Source organism: Oreochromis aureus, linkage group 3, assembly GCF_013358895.1.
Source record: "Oreochromis aureus strain Israel breed Guangdong linkage group 3, ZZ_aureus, whole genome shotgun sequence".
NCBI lineage: Eukaryota > Metazoa > Chordata > Actinopteri > Cichliformes > Cichlidae > Oreochromis > Oreochromis aureus.
Window position 1 is genome coordinate 36,899,924 of NC_052944.1, and position 21,968 is coordinate 36,921,891.

General features: G+C 39.3%; 1 protein-coding gene across 1 annotated transcript; it reads right to left on the reverse strand.

Annotated features, from left to right (window-relative positions):
- Positions 1-2,533: 2,533 nt before the first annotated feature.
- gc2 (guanylyl cyclase 2) lies at positions 2,534-16,740 on the reverse strand. The gene is made up of 24 exons (XM_039600441.1): positions 16,327-16,740; positions 15,700-15,828; positions 15,403-15,582; positions 15,122-15,239; positions 14,296-14,597; positions 14,061-14,192; positions 13,710-13,813; positions 13,450-13,568; positions 12,661-12,745; positions 12,392-12,488; positions 12,142-12,264; positions 11,858-11,938; positions 11,248-11,424; positions 10,968-11,124; positions 10,732-10,881; positions 9,584-9,732; positions 9,313-9,476; positions 8,991-9,183; positions 8,726-8,900; positions 8,094-8,192; positions 7,870-7,964; positions 7,689-7,774; positions 5,583-5,683; positions 2,534-2,651 (listed from the first exon to the last, which is right to left on the reverse strand). The coding sequence occupies exons 1-23, from the start codon at positions 16,738-16,740 to the stop codon at positions 5,584-5,586; spliced, it is 3,429 nt and encodes a 1,142-aa protein (XP_039456375.1). The 3' UTR covers positions 2,534-2,651; position 5,583.
- Positions 16,741-21,968: the final 5,228 nt, after the last annotated feature.

Consider the following 21,968-nt stretch of genomic DNA (forward strand, 5'->3'; position numbering starts at 1 on the left):
CTAACAATTTATGGATTTTAGACCACACATACACAGTGAGGATGAGCAAGGATAATCCTCCAAAGCCTCCAGGACACCATCTGTACTACAGCTTAAAAACCCTTTGAGTTTATGCTACAGTGGGCCACTAGAGGGCACTGTAGGCTTGTTTAAAAACACATATGTCACTGATTGACAGAGCGATTTCCTGTGTGGGCATAGTGCATAGTGTGTAGAGGCTGGCAACTTACTATAGAGTTAAACGCTACAGACCTCTAAACTTCATGTGGCCTTTAGCTCAAGAACAGTGTGTAGAGAGCTTCATGGAATGGGTTTCCATGGCCAAGGAGCTTCATACAAGGCTTACACCACTTAGCACAAAGTTGGATGCAGGGGTGTAAAGCATGCATACACTCGACTCTAGAGCAGTGGAGATGTGTTCTCTGACTATTCCAATTCTCTGGGAATACGAGTGTTGCCATGAGAACGGTACTTGTCTGACTGCATTGTGTCAACTGTAAAGTTTGGCCGAAGGGGGATTATGATGCGGGGTTGTTTTTCGGGAGTTGGGCTTGCCCCCCTTAGTTCCAGTAAAAGAAACTCTTAAAGCATCAGCACACCGAGACATTTTCGACACTTTCATACTCCCAACTTTGTGGGAAGAGTTTGGGGTGGGCCCTTTCTGTTCCAACATGACTGTGCACCAGTGCTCAAAGCAAGGTCCATAAAGACATAGAGTGAGTTTGTGTGGAAGAACTTGACTGGCCTGCACAGAGTCCTGACCTCAACACCTTTAGGATGAATTAAAGTGGAGACTGTGAGCCAGGAAAACTTCCCATAAACACTCCAAAACCTTCCTAGAAGAGCTGAAGCTGTTATAGCTACAAAGGGTAGGCTATGATCATAGTAAGCCCTATGGGTTCAGGATGAGGTGTCCCTCGAATTCATATTCATGTGAAGGCAGACGAATGAATACTTTTGGAAATATAGTGTACATACATATTTAGAAGCCATAAAAACTTTATTGGAGTCACTGGGTTATAAAAATGTGATAGATAAAAGTCCAGTTAACACTGATTTTAGATATAACCACAAATTAAACTGTAAATTGTGAACTTGAACAAACATATGTAACATTTATTTCAGAAAAACTCTGGCAAACAAAGGGAAACAGCTTCAAGATGGAAAATCTCAGAAGAAGTAGTGCATGCCAACATAGTGAGCCCTGCATAGATTAAAACTGACCCTAAAAACTAAGGCAGTGCTCGACTTAACGTAGAAACAACATATGCCTCATTTACCTACATAAAATCTACATGCAGCATCATTGCAATCACTCACACTCAAAACAATATTCATGCCCAAAATGTTGACTTTATGCAATTTGATTATATGTAATTTTTGTTAGACATGTATAATGTAAAACATTCAATTTAAAAGAATCTGGTCAAATGACGTTGGTTCAGTGGTTTACATTCAGTTTCTACCAAGCATATTGTCCATATTAGAAATTACTGTTTATGAGAGCCAATAATCTTTTTTTTTTTTTTTTTTTTGTACTCTAGTAACTGGAGGAAAACCAGATGTTGGAGGTGGGCATTGGTACTGCAATAAGCATTTGTAAAGTTTCACCTAACATTATTTAAGACACCAGTAATGGGGTGATTTGGAGGGTAAAATCAGCTAACATGGGAAATATCTTTTTGTAGTTAAGTGATAAAAGCTGCCTCTGAACTTTTTTGTAGGTTATTATTATTATTTATAAGCTAATGGTGATAAACATTGGTTGGAGGGGCTTCCTGTGAGGGGCACTAACACACTATAGAATCACCATTGCTCCTTATCCAGACTTTTAATTTGAGGAGTGTTTCCTTTGTAACATAAGATTACATTAGTAATTTAAAAAAAATCCCAATCCAAGTGTTTCCTAGTTTTTTACAATGTAACTTTAATATCTTTGGGTTTTATATTAGCAGTAAAACAAAGCAAAGTGTTTTTAAGATTTAACCTTTAACTACCTTTATATGATTTTGGCAAAAAAAAAAAAAAAAAGTATTTATTTCTGGGTGTTTCAAATACAAATGCAGGGTTCTCCTCACCTCTTCCTCCTTCAGACAGAAACCAACTGAAGGAGGAGGAAAGGAATGGGATGTTTGGATTAGCTGTGCTCCTCAGCTGCTGACAGACAGCTTCTGCAGATCCCTGCTTTGCTGAGTCTAGACTTGCTGGCCTCTATTCATAGCTCCATACTGGACTACATCTCCTCGGCTCAAGCCGCTAATGCACACAGACTTAAACACAATCTGAAATTACACTTTCACTAGCCACATCCTCCTCCTGTCAACTGCCCTCTGTGGAAAATCACCATCAGATTTTAGTGAGGACATGAAAAGTTTCATGTTTTATGTCCCTGGAGGTTCAAGATGGTACTCGTATCCATTTTCTCTACTGGTCTTCCCCACTGGAATAGCGCGGAGTCTGGAGATAGTACTGTCCGGTGTCCAGTCGAGGCAAAGTCACAGGTTATTCAGTGATGCGTCATCATGACGTTGTCGTCGTCTTCGTGCATGTAGAGCTGCGTCACAACACGGACGTGCGATATTTTTTTCACTGCCTTGTGAAACATTAGCTTCATGTCCTTCGACTGCTTCCTCGGAATGCAAATGCTGGTGCTGAGAGGAAGAGGAGAAGCAATCAAAGGGGGAAGAAGAAGGAAAGATGAACAGAAAATTAACACAAGATGGGAAAAGATTACTTCTTTTAATGTTGGAATTAACTTCAGCTATGAGTAAATTATTACAAAACAGATATAAAAGAATCTTTAAAGAAAAAATGAAACATTTTGGGGAATAGGCTTCTTTAGTTTCTTGCTATGAGTTAGACGATAAAATCACTAACACTCGTATCCATGAAAGTCTGGAAGAGCTATAGTCAGGTAGTGATTAGCATAGCTTAGCTTTAGGTCTGGAACCAGAACAAAAACTGTTTTATTAATTAAAACAGCCAAATAGATGACTTTTCAAAAGTTAGGCTAAATTTGCATATCTTTTAACTTCTGCATAGCCTAGCAAGTTGTTTAGCTCACTTTAGCTAACCAGATATTAGTTAGCTAAAGTGCTGTTTTGCTGTACAGATATAAGTAGTATTAATCTGACCTTTTAACAGGATGTTGAACAATACTTTTAAAGGCACTTTATGCAATTACCATCTGCAAAATCTAATTACTGTTATGTGTTTAGATGTTTTTGGGTGTGTACTGCTGTTTCTTTAACTTTAACTAGCTACATCTGTTTCCTTATTGAGGCTTTGTTATGCTGCCATTTTAAAAAGCAATGTGCTCCTTAGTTTGCATTCTAGAATTACAAACTGGTAATACATGAAAGTATAGGCCAACCCCAGTTCAACCTGTATCTATGTATCTTCAACACAGTATAAACTTTGAGCATGAAGTTATAGTAACTGTTTCTTCACAGTCTCTTGATGGCTTTAGTTCATTTTGGAAGGTTTGAAACACAGGAATTTACAACAAGTACAATCATGCGAAACAGAAAGTTTTTACAGGACTCTCTGAAATCCTGCGAAAAACTAAGTACACTGTTTCCAATAGGAAGTATCAGAGAGCGTAAGTTTTGGTAGCTTGGTGGTCTGGAGTATTCAGGTGCTTGTTAACACAATGCCATAGTCTTCCCAGGAGTGGACGCCCCAGCTAATTCACCTCAAGGTCAGATCATGTTCAATGTTCAAAGAAACTGCGAAAAATCCAAGAGCTACATCTCAGACTCTACAGGCCTCAGTTAGTTAAAAGTTAAAATTCATGACAGCACAATTAGCAAAAGACTCAAAATGTATGGCTTGTTTGGAAGGGTTGCCAGAAGATACCTTTTCTCTAAAAAGAATAGCTTAAGTTTCCAAAGTCGCGTCTGAGTAAACCACAAGACTTCTGGAACAATGTCCTTTGAACAGATGAGACCAAATGAGGAGATATTTGGCCATAATGTACAGGGCCATGTTTGGAGAAAACCAAACTCAGCACTTCAGCACAAACAAGCTTATACCAATTGTCAAGCACGGTGGTGGAGGGGTGATGATTTGGGGCTTGTTTTGCAGCCACAGGACCTGGACAGCTTGCAATCATTGAGTTGACCATGAGCTCCTCTGTATACCAAGGTATTTCAGAGGTGTCAGCAAATCTGTCTGACAGATAAAGTTTGGCCCTATATGGGTAATGTAACAGGACAGTGACCACAAGTAAAACATAGATTTCACACAACTGCATAGACTCCTGTGAAAGCCTTCTTTTTCACATGACTGTACAATTAAGAAAAGAAAAAAAGGAAGTAAACATTGGAAATAACATCTATACAGACAAGGTCATAAATACAACAAATATAAAGACATTCGTGGTGTTTCCTCAGAACATAGTCAATTTAGAGGTGCACTAATGAAAATAAAGCATCTGTATTGCAGACATGTATGAAGAAGCACCATGACATATCAGATTTCACATTTCAGCCCAGGTCAGTTGGTGTCGGTACATCACCACATTAAACGAAAAGCTTGCTTTGGGAATATTTCCCTCTGATGGGGTAAGAACCTTAAACAGATGAAATTTTAAAAAATTAAGTTTATGATTAGCTCAAACATTTCGAGTGACAACAGTGATGTGGCGAATGGTCCACATGTGACATTTTCATTTAAAAAACTTGTAAAGTAGAAGAACTGAGTTTTGTCAATGATAAAAAAAGAGGACTTTCTATTTAATGGACAAAATCCCCACATCTCTCCCTTGAACTGTCTTTAGATATTGCCGTTTTTGTTTGCATTTAGTTGTCTCTTGACTGACTTCAAAATCCCACAGGAAATCTTTCGTTTAGTTTAAGCTGCAAGAAACTTCACATCAGATATGAGTAACAGTGTAACGGTAAAATGAATGAACAGAAGAAATGTATTCAAACATTAGATTTCCTAACCGCTTTTTCATGTCTGCAGGCTTTTTGTATGATCAATAATTCTCAAGTAATAATGATTGACATAATTAATTAGGCCCCAGTCAAGGCTTGACAAACTGGAAACTGGGACCATAAGTTTCTCCTTTTGAAATATGCTGGTTTCAGTGCTAAGGCATAACTTATCTTTTAAAGTTTCATTACTGTTTGGTGGTTTGTTAAAAAGTGTTTGCAGTTACAAGTTGATGAGTTCCATGCAACTATGGGTTGCCAACCCAACTATGGGTAACCATGGCAATCTGGTAGTGACCAAAGCAATTTAAAGGAGGGTTTTGGCAGAGCACCATCTTTAGGACCAGTAAGCAAGCTCCAGCAACCGCTCAACAGCTGGTTGGGGAATATACGTGTTGGCTCAGGCCTTTATTTTGAAAAAGCTCAAAGAGCTATTGTACCAGATTCCCATTTATATGACGAGCTGCTTCATGCTGTGGCTAAGATTTCTTGTGTGACTTTGAAGGTGTCACATTGAAGACGCAATAAAATGCAAACAAACCGCACTGAGACAGTTCATTCCCCAACATATGTTTGCCCAATGATGAGTAACGTTGCCAACCAAGCCAGTAATGTTATACATTTTTTTATAATGCATAACATTACCTCAGTTTTTCTTCTTTGCAAGTTGTTCCTGTTGTTGTTTCTCGGCTTTCCGTTTCTTGTACTGGGCTATCTCGGCCATCTGCAGCCCATGGGCCATTTGCCTGTTGAGATGAAGTGAACAGCGTGATGACAGCACACACACACGCACACAGTGTAGTCCTGCAATGGCTCGACTTTCTCTCCAAAGAACAGATTAGCTGACAGGTGGATTTATAGTAATAGCCACTGCTTAGGCCCACAGCTTTATCCTGTAATGTTAGCAAAGGAGCCTGTCTGTATCATAATAAAGGCTTAAATCTTGTGCTCAGTGTACAGTTTAAGTGAACAAGGCACACCAAGCCATTACCAACAAACAGATGTAAATGTGACAACTTCTACAAAACTACGTACTCCAAAAAGCAAGCATTATTTTTTCAAATGTCTGAATTGACCTAAATGTATTGTAAGTTATAAGTTGTGGTTTTGTTAGTAGCAGTAACACAGTTGCAATATTAATTCTGATGGATACCTGCAGTCAGTCTTTTCTCCTTTTAACTCAACCTTTTATCCAGTTTTTGCATCTAAACCTAACCAAACACCATGGAGAGAAAACATTAGTAATTATGTTTGACTTTTCAAATTTGATGAGAAATGACATTTAAAAGTATGTTTGGAGCAACTCAGTTCCCCTCCCTGCTTTTCCAACCAGAATCTAAACACTGTTCTCAGTTTTTCCTTTTTAAAGAGTTTATTTTGCTTTGCTTGGATGGTTCAGGTTCTCACATTCAAACTGGAGTTTTAAGAAAGCTGAGGAAGGAATCACAAATAGAAGATGGGCCTGGAATCAAACTTGGAGCTGCTAACAATGAGACAGTTCATGAGCTTAAACATGTTTTGACTGATCCCACATGATGATATGACCCTTTAAAATACATGTTTTGAAGTTTTCTCCAGTGAATTATCAGAAATCAGATAAAACATCCCAGGGTACCAAAAGTAATTTCTGTTCTTCTGCATTAGAGACATTAAATTGTTGCAGACTGCTTTCGAAATTATGAATTATCCCATGATGATACTCGGAGATGGTTAGAGAAAACAATCTTGGTGGAGTGGGTGCAAAGTTTGTCATAATTTGTGTAAGGTGGAAGACATCTGCAAACACATGTAGGTTAGGGAAGCCAAAATATTTTATTCTTTGCTGTCCATTTTTAAAGAAAGCAGGTTTAAAAATAAATTTCAGGTTCATACTTTTGATAAGTCTGTGGAATTATTTATAATGTAAATGGACAAGGGGTTTTTTTGTTGTTTTTTATTTTGTTTTGGGTATTTTTTGCTTTAGCTGTCATTAATAACTACTTGAGGTCATTTATTTTGAAAATCTGATATATTTCTGTAAACTTTTCAGAACAAACTAATAGCTGTTATTTTGAAAAATTCCCTCCAAATGAACTGATTCTCGTTTTAGTCTTTAAACTAAAATAACAGTAGCTCAAAAGGTCAGGCAGGGTGTGACCTGCACTTCTTACTATTATGGTCATGGTGCATGTCTGTATATGTCTTCATGTAAACTATTTGCTCCCTAACAATTGGACCAGTCTTAAAAAAGCTTTACACAAACGTCATCACACACACAGCAATGAATAACTGCAAGTTATTATAAACCTGAATTATTTGGATTTTCCTATATATTGTGTTTATTTCATCGTCCCAAATGCAATGTTACGTTCCCCATTTGTGTTTGTTTCATTTGTCACATTCAACAATAACCATCTGTACATAATTTAACGGTCACTAAAATTTCTATCTGTGAGAGAATTTTGTTCGAGTTACCACTAAACACAGAGAAAAATTGAAAGAGCATCGTAGGCCTGACAAAAACTGCCTATAAGGTGGGTTTTATCTTTTATTTTTAAAGCAGTCATGGGGCATTTAAATGGCTGCATGATTTCAAATTTGAGCAATGGCATGATGTGGTTGTTTTTACACTAAAACAAGCATGAGAATTGTTTTTAGTGGATGGACCAGTGCAGGACTCAGAAAGTTAGACACCGTCAAGTGCAAAAAGTTGAGGGTAAAAAGGAAAAGGCAGAGTAACACAAAAGAAGGAGAAAAGTCACTTATCCCTACCCAGACTTGAGTTCTGGAGGAACAGGCAGGGGTTTGGTAAATCCATCTCTCCCTACGAGCCAGTAGGTCTCCTCTATTCCTTTCCCCTGAGAAAGATATAGAAAGAAACTATAAGAGGCTTCCCTTTCCACTTCATCTGATCATAATGGTGAAACCCATATTTTGTGTTTAAGGGCTGTACCCGGACTTCTGTCCTTCCTCTCAACTCCAACTTGTAGCCAAGATTTAGTTCATGGAGGACCTTCACAGTACTCTGATGAACATGGATCCTGTAAGCTGTAACAGATTAATGTTTAACAGATACATTTCCAGGTGAAGAAAGGTGACTTCACAACCAAAGTCCACATTCCTGTCTGGCTATTTCATCCATCTACTGATTTTTCCGTTTATAGATTAGCAACTTACGCATCCCGCTGGACTCCATACGAGAGGCAGTGGTCACTGTGTCTCCAAACAGACAGTAGCGAGGCATGGTGAGACCCACAACACCCGCTACGCACGGACCTACAACACATACGTACACAGCAGGTCATCTCGACAATGTCTACTTGTGCATTGAGTTGCTGCCACATGATTGGCTGATTAGATATTTAACCTAATAAACTTGCCAGTGAGTGGGTAAGTAAATTGTTTTGTGATGAGTTTATGACTTCAATTTGAAGTCTCACTGAAAATCATATAATTTTCTAACTTATGGATCAGTTTGGACTAAAAAAAATAATAAAGGAGGGTCCTCTTTTACATACCGGCATGTCTACCTTGTTGATAAGTTGGCAACAGCCAAGAGGTTCAAATTGAGGCTACAGAGGGAAACTTGTGTGACAGCAAAGTAGCTGTATCCATATTCTAAATGGTTAAAAGTCAGTGGCTTTAGGTTTCTGGTAGTTTATCGAATTTTGTGCCAATAAAATCATTGACACTTCATATATGCTTACATTTTAAATAACCATGAAATGTATATTACTTCAAATTACTCTACACTGACAACTGTACAACTAAAAACCCCTCCTTCAGATATTGCACTAATGCTTTAATACCTGTGTGAAGTCCTATTCGTATCCTCACTGGAACATCGGGCATGTGTCTCATTTTAAAGGTCCCCACAGCACTCAGAATGTCAAGAGCCATGTTGGCTATTTCTGTAGCATGTCGGATGCCGTTAGGAACTGGAACACCTGACGCTACCATGTAAGCATCGCCTATTGTCTCCACCTGGAGGAGATCAGAAATGAATAAGCATCAATGTCATGTGATGGGATTTAATACCTGAAGGCACAGTACAACTACATAGAAGATTATTACCTTGTAGACATCATGGTTTCCTATGATGGCGTCAAAGAGCGTGTAGAGGTCGTTGAGGAGATCGACCACTTCAATGGGTTCGCTATTAGCTGAGATGGTGGTGAAGCCAACGATGTCACTGAAATACAGTGACACCTGGTCAAAATATTCTGGTTTAACTGTCCCGCCCACCTTCAAAGCCTCTGCCACAGACCTGGAAAAAAAAAAGTGAAAATAAGTGTGGTTGTGGCCAGGTAAACAGGAGGAAAGTGCCAGGTATCAAATAATGTGTAAAGGTAACAGCATTAGCCTCATCTTTATACCATTTAAAATAATTACTTACGGAGGCAGCATCTGTGTCAAAAGCTTCTCTGTCTTCTGTTTTTCTATCTCCAGCTCCTCTGTCCGCTCTCTGATTAGCTCCTCCAGGTTAGACGAGTACTGCTCCAGCATCCTCAGCATAGAGTCAATGATGTTGGTTTTCTTCCCCTTGTTGATGTTTTTGAACTGAAAGGAGAACATCAACATCCTCAAAACCCACCAGAGTTCTCCAAGAAATATTGTTTCAAACATATTTTCTCAAAATAAAAATGTATATTTTGTAATAGTCCTACCTGGTCAAAGATTTCATCAAAGGCCGGCCGCTTGTCTGGCTGTTCGTTCCAGCACTGTTTCATCAGCTGGATACACTCCATTGGAGCATAGTCCGGACTGACCACTGGACGGCACAGAGGAGGAGGCTTACACAGCTTCTCTATTATTTCTAAAACACAGAGAAACACCAGCAGTTAAATGAAGATGCCAGTACTGGTAAGTCAATTGATCCGGAAGGAAACTATTTTTATCAACTTTACACCTCCCCCATTTGGCTAAGAACATATGTGCAGTGATTTACTGAAACATCTGCAAACATACATAGAAATACAGAAATACAGTATATAAGAAAGAAACAGAGCTTGTACAGTTCTAACCAGCCTAAAGGTCAGTATTTGGTATGACCACCTTTGTTCTTCAACATAGCCTTAACTTTCTTAGGCAGCTTTCTTGTAATTTCTTTAAGTAGTCTTCAGGAATAGTTTTCCAGATTTCTTGAAGGACATTCAAAGCTCTTCTTTTGGATGTTGGCTGCCTTTAGATGATCCCAAAATGCTTCGACAATGTTGAGGTCCAGGCCCTAATGAGGCAAATCCATGACTTATAGTGCTCCACTGTGTGTGTTCTATCCAGGTATCATTTTACTGCTCTGGCAGTGTGTTTGGGATCATTATCATGCTGGAAAATAAAACTGTTGCCATTTTCCAGATAGTATTGCATTGTGGTCGAAATCTGAATGTACTTTTCTGCATTCATAATTCCATCAATTTTGACAAGATCTCCAAAACCACTGGCTGAAGTGCAGCAACAAAGAGCCCCTACTGTGTCTTATAGATGACTGTAAACACAATGTGTTCCTCTCTCCTGACCTCATGTCTTTTGAATTTTTTGTACATTCAACCAAAGAAATGGGAACAAACTAAGCTGCTAGTACCCAAGCACCCAAAGATGCAATTTAAAATTGGTTCTTTGCTAAGTTGCATGTTATGTGTAGACACAAGTTCACTCTAGATTTCTGCCTGCTGGAGCCTTTAAATTGGAGGACTCTTTTCATAGAAGAATCTAATCTTGTCAAGAATTGAAGCTGTCTAAATTATGTTCTCTGAGTCTGGACTTATGCATTTCTATTAGATTTGGGAGGTTTATTAGTATGAAGCTATTCTCTTGCCTTTATCAGACAGGTCCAACATGCAGAATGGAGGCCCTCTCACCACCACCTCCTGCATGATGATGGCGAAGCTGTACACATCACCGGGTAAAGTCCCGTGTAGTCCTGCCTGGCCACTCCTCAGGATCTCTGGAGCAGTCCAAAGTAACTCTTGCACAAAGATGAGAGCATTATTTTTAAAACAGGTTGATAGTGCTTTGTTCAAGTAACGGTTCCTAATGCATAGTTTGTCTCACCATCTGCATGTGGCTCAACATAGGGGAACCTCTGAGCCTCTAGGACTTCATTGTAGCCATAATCTGTAACCTTCAGGACAAAACGTCCATCCACCACACAGTTGCGAGACTTTAGACGAGTGTGAGACACTCCACGGTGATGGAGATACTTCATACCCTTAAAAGTATAACATTTTAAAACTCTTTGATTAATCCTGACTGCACACAGCGATATGTTCCTTGTCTAAAAAAATACCAAAAAAAAAATGTTCCTGCTATCTGCTCCTAATCTGCAATTCACCTTAATTAGATCCAGCAACAGAGATGACTTGAACATCCAGTCGAGCTTGACATCTTCATTTAGGAGCAGGTCCTCGAGGCTGCCTCTGGAGCAGAACTCAGTCACAATGGCGAATACGCCACAGTCATGAAAAAAGCCAAGAAAAGGGTTGACGTTCTCATGACGCATGTCCTTCATCTGCAGACAGAAACATCTTGATTTTCACCTTTTTGGGCTTACAAGACCAAGAATTACAACAAGAAGAAGGTATAACTGAATCTGTCTCTGCAACAAAACACCATGTCATCAGCTGAGAACCTCATACACATGTTCATGGTGGCAGTAAGTGCACTGACATTTTTTTCTGGTTCTTGGTAACAAAATTAGATTTTATGTATGACATTCTTTAACTCTTTACTCTTTAAAGCCTACTAAGAGAAATCCCTGAAGCTGGAAACCAAGAAACTATTCTATAACTATTTGGATGCCAAACCACAACTTTAATCATGTAAACTAAGGTTTTTTCAAAACAAGTCATTAAGGATACATGGGAGGTTGTCAGATGTTGACTTTATGAAGAAAGTAGTTAAACTGAAAAATATCTACTTTGTCATGTAACAATATCGCGTACCAGTTCAAACACATCACTCGTTTTGGGATTGATGCTGCTAAACGTCCCATAAGGAAGCCTCTTCAGCCACGCCCAGTCCCCCTAGTGGAGAAAAACACCAAACAGCGCAAATACTTAGACATCTTTTTAGGCTTTTAAGCCATATAAATCCTTTTAATTTTAGTATTTTTTGCACATCTATGCTGGACCATTGCTGCATGAGTTACATGGAGCAATCTGTAACTGTTTTATATCTGTACAGTTTCGAAACTATTGCACTGTAGCTCATAAATGGATGGCCTTGCCTCAAAAATTACAACGTTGGAGTTTTCGTAGGTGGCTGGCGATTGGGTGGAAATCGTTGAGGCAAGACTGCGTTCAGACATGCTCTTCATGCCGCTAGTCCTACTGTCATCCAGACTCAGCTTCTACAGGGAAGAAAATTTGTCTACTTTCAGTCGGTTTCAACTTTACATCACATAATATTATCAGTTTGGATAAATACAGGAACATGTTAAATTAAGAATTCAGAATTCTAAGTAGACGGAGGCTAACCTTGTTGCTAAGTGATGGGTTTATGAATGTGACATCGGCCAGTGTAAGTAAAATCTTGTTGGGACCTCTGACCAGCCGGATCTGATTTATCCGTCGCCTGATCAATGGAAATAAGGGAGGCTGATGAAAGTTAACGCTTGAGGCACAAAGATATCAGAAAAACAGCTACATGATGATAAGTTCTAAAGTTTTTACCTGGAAAGATTTTAATTTATACTAATATTCCAGACCTCTTAGGCCCAACATGATGTTTTAAGACATCTTTGTACCTGATGCAGTAAATTAGTGGCACAGCAACAATAAAGGCAGCAATCACCCCAAGGAGCACGCTTATGGTTGAGAACAAATCCACTCCTGGAACAGAGAAGAAGTTGAAAAACAAATTTTATCTTAAAAAAAATCTGTAATAAAATGCAAACATTTACTAGCTTAAATTGTCAAAGCTTTAATTTTAATTGTTGGTTTAAATTAAATTGTGAACTAGGTATGACACTTCCAATGGTACAAATACTTGTAATGAAATTTTTGAAACAAAAGACAAACACTTTCTTGGAACTGCACATATAATTATATATTTGTTTGAAGTGTCATTTATCATTCTTAAATATCTCAAATGTACACTGAAACATCAAGAGCACAGAGATCAATGTGACATACTGTGTATAGACGTGTGCTTGGTCCTTGCTAAGCAGCAACTTACAGCAGTTCCTTAAATGGCCACAAGGGGCTGCCTTCATGAGTCAAGCCCCATAGACTCCTATGTTAAAATGTCCAACCTTACTGCAGAAAAATACAGGTTTTTCTTTCTTTTAGCTAATTTCCTCAATAACTATTTTAAGGGTTGGGATTTTTTTGTGTAACTCAATCGTTTTATTGTTATTTCATTATTTTATAATGGCTTAAAATTATGCCTTTTTAGGAAAGTGTTGGGTTATAATAGACTAGTCATTTAAGTCATTGAAACACACTCTTGAATGTATTGTATTTGTGGTGTTGGTGCCTTTTCTAGCTTCACAGCAGTAACCCAATGGATGAAGTCAAAGTTGCTACATCCTCACCTCCTGAGCAGATGACTCCTGGAGTAAACCAGCATGAGGCGTCTTTCTTGGGTCCATAACCTCGAGGGAAATGGATGTCTTTACCCAAGAAGCGGACCATACCGATCTCCATGTCAATCCTGCCATTAGTCAGTTAGATCAGTTGTTAATTTTGAATGGTATCTGCACTTGTACAGCATTTCTCTTGACTTGCCTTCCTTTCTTCATTTCCTGGTCAGACACAATAAAATACTAAACATGCAATCTCAGCTCTTAAATACCTGTGTGTTGGCTTCAGCTCCCAAGATATTCCATCTGTGTCCAGTATGAGGTATTCCAGCAGAGCTGCTCCAGACCCATTAGTTTTAATTGGGTGGCTGAAGCCCTGCAAAAAAAAAAAGGCTACATCCGTTTATCCTTTGTATAGATCTTTCTCATCTTATCATATAGGCTATTCTATTTTATTAAATAATTAAATACAGAAATGCATTATATTACCTAGTGAGAAAACTAACTTTTTAGAGTTATATTGTACACTAAACCAGCTTCAGAAACCGAAATAGATGGAAAGCATACAACAGCAGCAAGGAGTTAGGCATAAAAAAAGTAGACCCAGTGCTGTGTTTCATTACCTGGAAGGCCAAGTTTCGGCTCTGTTGTGCCAAATTTCCTCCAGACATCCACTCCCTGGACTCCCGAACCCGATGCACTGCATGAGCCATGAAGATGACAGAGTTGTAGATGGTACCAAACAGAGGCGATACCTACAGCACACACAGAGATGTCAACTTCAGCTGCTTTGCTTATGGCAATGTCTTCAATAGAAAGACAATGCTTAATGTATTAAAATCTCTTTCCGTGCATCACCTGCTGGGGTTTCAACGTACTCGCCACCTCTCCTCTTTCCATGGCCTCTCTATAAGCCTCGTAGAACGACACCCGGGGTGAGTCGATGGTGACGGTCAGCACGGCATCATAGGCCCTCAGCAGTTTGTTGTTTCTCTTCAGAGCTGGGTAGGTCACATTATGGTAGGGCAGACTGTAGAGCAGTGTGTCATAAGGAAGAAACACTAGAGAGCCATCGATCATCTGCATATCGTAGGCCGTCTCCAGTAGAAGCCTCTGGGCTGTGCCACCAATCAGAACTGAGTGCATGCAGAGGATCACAACTGGGACGAGAAATGAGACTGAACATCAAGATCTGACATGTTTCATCATTGACTGACATTGTCTTTATGTGAAAAAAAGTAAACGTTTTTCTACCGATTGACAAATTGTTAGCCAATATGCATTTCCTTCATAGTCCATGTTTATAATCAAAATGAGCTCAATTAACAAAATTTCATATTGTACTCAGTCTGATATGACACTAGCAACTGAGTCCTTAAATAATCAGGAAAATGTTTACTAAGGTTATAGCACAAGCAAGCTGAGAACTGTTTTTATGCAACCACAAGGGTTGCATAAGAAATTTGGGTTTAAGGTACTTCCTACTAACCCGATTGCATAAACCCTCATTTATATTTTGCTAATCCACAAGTTTGCAAATGTCTACTTAGGTGCAAGTGACATAAATTTCATCATCAGATGGTCAGGGTCAATGAAGATGATAACAGGAATGACTACTTGACCATCAAATATCCAGCTGAGCGCAAGTGAGTTGAGACTTAAAGGAATATAAATGAATACCGACCTCGTATTTCACTCATCTTGCGGACCTTGGTGAGAGCTCGTCTGATGCCGTGAGGTGTGTTCTCCATAAAAGTGACCAGTCTGACTGGCATGCCATGGCTCCTCAAGGCGTCAGCCACCTGGACATGATGAAGAAACATGGTCTAGACAAAACTTCAAAGACTGATAGTGTTGGCTTTATGATCAGGCATTTGATGTTGTAACTCTTCTAGGTATCTAGGCAGCATTCAGAAACCTGTGGCTGTTTTTGGAGTCCAAATATGAAAACAAAGGATTTCAAACCTTGGTTGCTGTTTCCATCCAGATGTCCTCAGAGGAAGAGATGATGCCAATGTGAGCCCACCTGAAGTAGCTCATGACACTAAGTAGGACCCAGGTAGGTCTTGCCATCGAGCGAGCAAAAGTCGGATGGCTCCGAACATCATCCAACTCATAGCCAACACATCCCCAAGGAAACAGTGCCTGGAAGGTTAAAGTAGACAAGAAAAAGGTTTTGTAATAGGACAAAATCACAGCAAAATATGATTAGTTTTTCTTCCTGATGTGTTAAATATTGGTGGTAGACACATTCCAGCTTACTTTATTCCAGCCTTTGCTCAGCATTGAAGCAGCATCACAATAGCCTGGGTTGGCTGGCCCAATGTAGCCTGAAGCTTTGGTGTGGAAACCCACAAATGCCTCCAGTGCCCTGGATGTCTCACATGGCTCCTGAAAAAAATGTCCAATAATCCAAAAATTAATACTGAAACAAACCAGCCAGAAAGAAAACAAGGTAAATTAACTTCAAACAGCCATGCATCAATTTTCTTTCATGCAGTGTAGTGCAGCTAAATTATATTTGCAAGGATATAGGTTTGTTCAGAAAGAACAAATCTTGACTAGCTTTTGTTTCCAGTGTTTAAGCTACTCAACAGCATAGCAAATGCAAAGTTAAATTATAGTGGCATACTGTTTAAATGTTGAGCAGTTTCTTTAATATAAGGTGTTCTTTGTCTCTACGTACTTTTGAATGCTTGTTCCTGTTTTGTTTTTTGTTTTTTTGGCTTAATTTCTAGATTAATGTTGCCAGCTAAATAAGCTAACTTTGGTTATGTAACAAAGCTTTCCTTGCTGAGTAACCCATAATCTTAATGTATTTGGTTCATGTATATCAGCAAATATAATGCTAGTAGTGAATCATGTGTGGAGCTTCGGTCAGTTGTGTACCTGCAGCACTGCATACTCAAATGTTACAGCATAGGACAGTGAGGCATCCTTGTTGATGCGATTGACGGCGAGCTGTGCTGCCACACTGGGAAGGGCCTTGGCAAAGAGAGGGTCACATCCCCAGGGCCCCACCACTCCAACCCGAAACCAAGCTGCCTGGGTTGGACAGGGCAGTAAGCACAGGGAGGCCAGGAGGATGAAGAGGAACCTCAACAGGCCACAAAGGGAAAGGGGTGTGAGGGAAGGAGGAAGATTTGGAGCGCAGCAGCATGGATTTAAGGAGGAAGGAGGATGAGCCGAGGGAGATGACTTAATTATAAAAGCCAAGTAGGAAAGGCAGAAATCAGGAGATGATTCTGGTGTCTTCTTCCATGTCTGAGGTAAGGAGGTGAAGGCACGGCGTTGCTGTCGCATCTCAAGGCTCACAGGAAGGTTGGTGAGGAAAGTCTGAAAGTGAAAGTGTTGCTTCCCTAAAGTTTAGATGAGTGAAAGAAAGAAAAGCCTGTCACTTGAGCTCCTTTCCTCAAACAACATTCAGCAAGCACCATTGAAATGTGATACAGTGTTTCCATCTAGATTCTCTTTTTTAGAGGTTTGAGGATACTTGACTCCAAGTCTCATCAAGTTTAGTTCTGACTTAGAGGAAATATTGATGCTTTTGTGGGATAATAATGAGACTTTTTTTTACTCTTCTCCACTCATAGAGCTGTAACCTAAATAATTTCGCCTTGCTTGAGAAATGGTGACATAACTTATAAATCTTTTAAATGTAAGTTGCTGTAGAAATGTGAGTTATCTGAATTTCAGGTGTATATAGAGATAAATTTGAGAAAACATTAAAAAAAAGAAAAGTATTAGACTGAATTACAGAGAAAGCAACGGTTCAGTCACAAAGACAACTATCTTTTTTTTGAACATCACTTGAACCTAATGAGCTGAGGAAGTCTGAGCTTGTAGTTTTGTGTACAGTTTCATTTTAAAAGATCACTTCCTGAGTGTTTTAAACTTGCCTGTTTTCTTCCCTGCAGACCACTAATTTGTTTCAATTGTTTATTGTTTCTGAGCTAGTTCTCTTCCTATTCCTGTTCAGTCCTTTTGGTTTCTTTGTGAAGCCCGTGTCTTTCTCTCAGTGTTTTGGGTTGTTTTTTCTTCTTGGATTATTCATTTCATTTCATCCATCCATCAAACCTTACATCTGCAGGTGTTTGATTCAGAACATTATATTAATTGTTTTCTTTTTCTTTCTTTTAAACACGAATTAAATAGGGTAAGCAAACACTTTGCGCTATATCCTCAAATATTTTAGGAAAAAAAAAGATCTCTAAAAACTGCTTGAAGCTAAATTTAATTAATTTGCAATTAACAAACCTTTGTAAGAAAATTTGCCAGAGGGATTCCAGAGTCCATGTTTTACAGTGTAACTACACAAACTGTGCATGCAATCAAGGATGTCCAGATGTTCACACATGTGGACTTTGCAAAGTCTGCAAGCGGTGGTAATGATCGTTTTGGGTACTTACAGCTACTGCATTTTTAAGTTTACTGGATGCTACTTTATGCTCACAGATTTCTTCGGGGAGTTTATTCTGTACTATTTGTCCATGATATGCGATTTTATTGACTTTGTTTTCTACACGCCAGTGACATCTTAAAATATAATGCATTCTTACTGATTTTAAAGAAGAAGAAACCTGCCAGCAAATTTCTCTTCAACCAGGTTAGTTAGTAAAAACTCCAGTACCAGATATTTGAGTTTTAATCTAACTTTACCTGAAAGCATGTCAACAGTTTATCAGTTGGGTACAACAGGATTATCTGGTGTGACCTTGTACTGTTTCATAATCCTCGTGTAAAATTATTATCAGTGCTATGAACACAAAAAGATAAATCCAAGTGGCCTGGCTCTCAAATATCTCATATTTCATAGCGTTATAACAGGATTCTAGTACTCAGATTTTGCAGATTCTTGGTGTGTGAATTTTTCACTTTTATACTTGTGCTTGAGACGTTTTAAAGAAGCAATGGATTTCATCCGATTTTTGCAACTTTACTCTTACCATCACCAGCTGGGGCTAATTCATTTTTCAATATATGTCTATCTAATTTTATTTGCAGTATTTAACTATGACAAGGTGTTCCTTGTTATGCCTGTCATTCTTTTTATTTTCAGGTTACTTACCATGCTTTGGTGAGAGGGACGAGAGGCAAATCTTGTGCACCAAACTGCCACATTTACGACTTGTTCCATCTTCTCATTTTGTTTACATCCTGGAATTTAGTCCGTAAAATTGTCTTGTGTTGCTGCATTATGAAGAGTCATACATTTAAGTCAGCTAGTGAGTCTGCAGAAGGTTTATAGCTTGTGTATTTGTGTGTATCAGATGACCTGGAATAAGTGTGTGTGTGTGTGTGTGTGTGTGTGTGTGTGTGTGTGTGTGTGTGTGTGTGTGTGTGTGTGTGTGTGTGTGTGTGTGTGTGTGTGTGTGTGTGTGTGTGTGTGTGTGTGTGTGTGTGTGTGTGACCTGGCCAGCTTGTCAGATTATATCAAATCCAATCAGGACCTTTTGGAGCGGTAAGCAGCGCTGACTGAGAAGGGGAAGTGAATACGATGATCATTATCATCATTGGGCTTTAAGCATATTTTCATATGTGTTAGTAGCAAACTGTACCTGTGTAAATGCTGTAGAACAAGAATAAATTAAGATCGTTGTATTGACAAAATAATCAAATTTATCTCAGTGTAGTTTTTGTGTCTTCACACACATATGAGTTTTACTGACATCCTACTCGATGTTGGCCCACCACTTGCAGGTCACACATTGATGTTTGAACAAGAGGGCCTGGCTCAAAGCGTTCAAGGTGTTCTGTTGGATGGAGTTCAGGACTCTGTGTAGGCCAGTCAAGCTCTGCCATACCAAACTCTCTCATCTGTATCTTTACAGACCCTGCTTTGCACTGGTGTGCAGCCATGTTGGAATGTTGGAACAGGAAGGGGTCTTCCCCGAACACAAAGTTGCGAGCATGAAATTGTCCAAAATGTCTTGGTATGCTGAAGCATTAAGAATTCCTTTCTCTGGAACTAAGGGGGCTGAGTGCAACTCCTGAACACAGCCCCACATCATAATCCACCTTCCACAAAACTTTACACTTGGCATAATACAGTCAGAGAAGTATCGTCTCCTGGCAACCATCAAACTCAGTCTCATCAGTCAGATTGCCAGATAGAGAAGAATGATTCTTCAGTCCAAAGAACACGTTTCCACTGCTCTAGTGGCTGGTGGAGGTGTGCTTAACACCACTGCATCCAACATTTTGCATTGTTGCTGATGTAAGGCTTGTATGCAGCTGTTCAGCCATGGAAACCAGTTCCATGAAGCTTTCTACACACTGTTCTTGAGCTAATGTGAAGGCCACATGAAGTTTGGAGGTCTGTAGCAACTGACTCTGCAGAAATTTGGCGACCTCTGTGAACTATGTGCCTCAGTATCTGCTTACCCAGCTCTGTTCTATTACCACTAACAGCTGACTGTGAAATGTTTAGTCTTATTGCACAGGAATTCACTGGAACAGGAATTCACTGAGCTCCTGAGAGCGACCCATTCTTTCACAATGTTTGTAGAAGCAGTCCACATGCCTAGGTGATGGATTTTATACACATGTGACCGTGGAAGTGATTGGAACACCTGAATTCAATGATTTGAATGAGTGAGTGAATACTTTTGGAGGTATAGTGTATATATACACCCCCACTGATTAACTATAGTTAACTATTCTTTAGAAAGATGCACCACAACTAGATGTTTTTAGTTGCCAGCAACAAGTTTGTGGCATATTTCTGACAGAATTGGTAGAGGGCTGTAGAAACCACAATTTTTTAAGTATGGAACTCACATTTATTTTCACCTTTTCACATACAAAACACATAATATTCTGTAAAACTGTCCCACTAACTGAGGTGAGTGTTTCCACAGATATTAAAGTCTGCATAATTCCCTGGAATCTTTTCAGGCATCTACACCTCTTGCTGCCACTTAAAGCTCTAAACAGAAGCAACAACAGGTAGGTAGCCTTGTTCTTTAAAAAGTGATGTGAGAAAGTGATGTAGTAAAACTTCATGCAGCATGCAGCAAAACTGAATGCAGCAGCATACAGTCAGTCATATATTCCGAGGAATCCTTTGATTTATACAATGTATGCACAAATGGTATTCAGCAGTGTGGCACTTTTACTGCAGCCTACAGATGTGGTACATTCAGCTCCTCTACTGATGCATCTTGAACACCCAGACTCTAAACCAGGGGTGGCCAACTCCAGGCCTCGAGGGCCGGTGTCCTGCAGGTTTTAGATGTGTCTTTGATCCATCACAGCTGATTTAAATGGCTAAATTACCTCCTCAACATTTCTTGAAGTTCTCCAGTGATGGTAATGAACTAATCATTTGATTCAGGTGTGTTGACCCAGGGTGTTATCTAAAACCTGCAGGACACCGACTCTCGAGGCCTGGAGTTGGCCACCCCTGCTCTAAACTCTAAGCCATCCCATTAATTTCTGAACCATAAAACAACAACATGTTTTTAAACTTAGTTTGAGTTTTTAGCTTTATATCTACTGATTCTCTTGGAAGAAACCACAAAAAACTTTATTCCTTTTACTCCAGACTTTATATGTTGTATTTGGCTCCAGGGTAAGTTGCTCATATGAAAGCTAGAGGGCAGCACAGTACAGAAGCAACTGCAACATGTACTTCAATAAGTTCTGTGGTGGAGCCTTCAAGAGAACAGTGGTGCTAAGATGAAGCAGATTTTTGGCTTTCACTGAGTCCCTCTGCTTCAGGGGGAGTGACAAAATTTATTGCCCAACATGGCTACACATCTCTGCAGGGTAAATGTCATTGTTCAGAGCTTTTAATCTGATAATGAGTTGATTATCCCTGTTTTCCCATGATCATCCTTTCTTTGGAGCTTGCCAAATTCATATAAAATATTTTGCAAAGTTCCTCTCCAAAATGTCCAAAGCAAATTAAATCAACACAACAAAGACAAAGTAAAAATACGGTTGCCTTTTGTTCCTGGTTTGAGGCTTGAAAACACATATGTGTGCTTTAGGGTTCTGAACATTCAGCCAAAGACTATTGTAACAACTGTTTGCATAATAAAGTTACAGCACTCTGTCATAATCACTCGCTCTCTCAACCTGGAGACCAAGACAAATCAGTCCAGATGTGAAGTTCCATCAGCCAGATGAACCCTCTGACCCCAGCTCTTGTTTAAACAAGTGCTGCTGTAACGCCCCATAAAAAAATTTTATTATTTTTTTTAAAACGCTGACAGAACAAAAACAATATCTGAGAAAACTCTTTCTGCTGCTTGGCTCAGTCATCTTGGACATGGTTTAGTTGTCATTGCAAAACCCAAATATGGAAGGAATTGCTGCGGATACTAAATGTTTCAGAGCTTCAGGGGAAATCTAGTAAAAAGGACATTGGGAGTTTTCATTTTTCTGTCATAGAGTTCTCATTTTCTCGTTCAGTAACATTTAAAAACGAGAACACCACATAGGCCTGCCTACCGAGCACTAGAGATGGCACGATACCACTTTTTTATGTCCGATACCGATACCGATATCATAAATTTGGATATCTG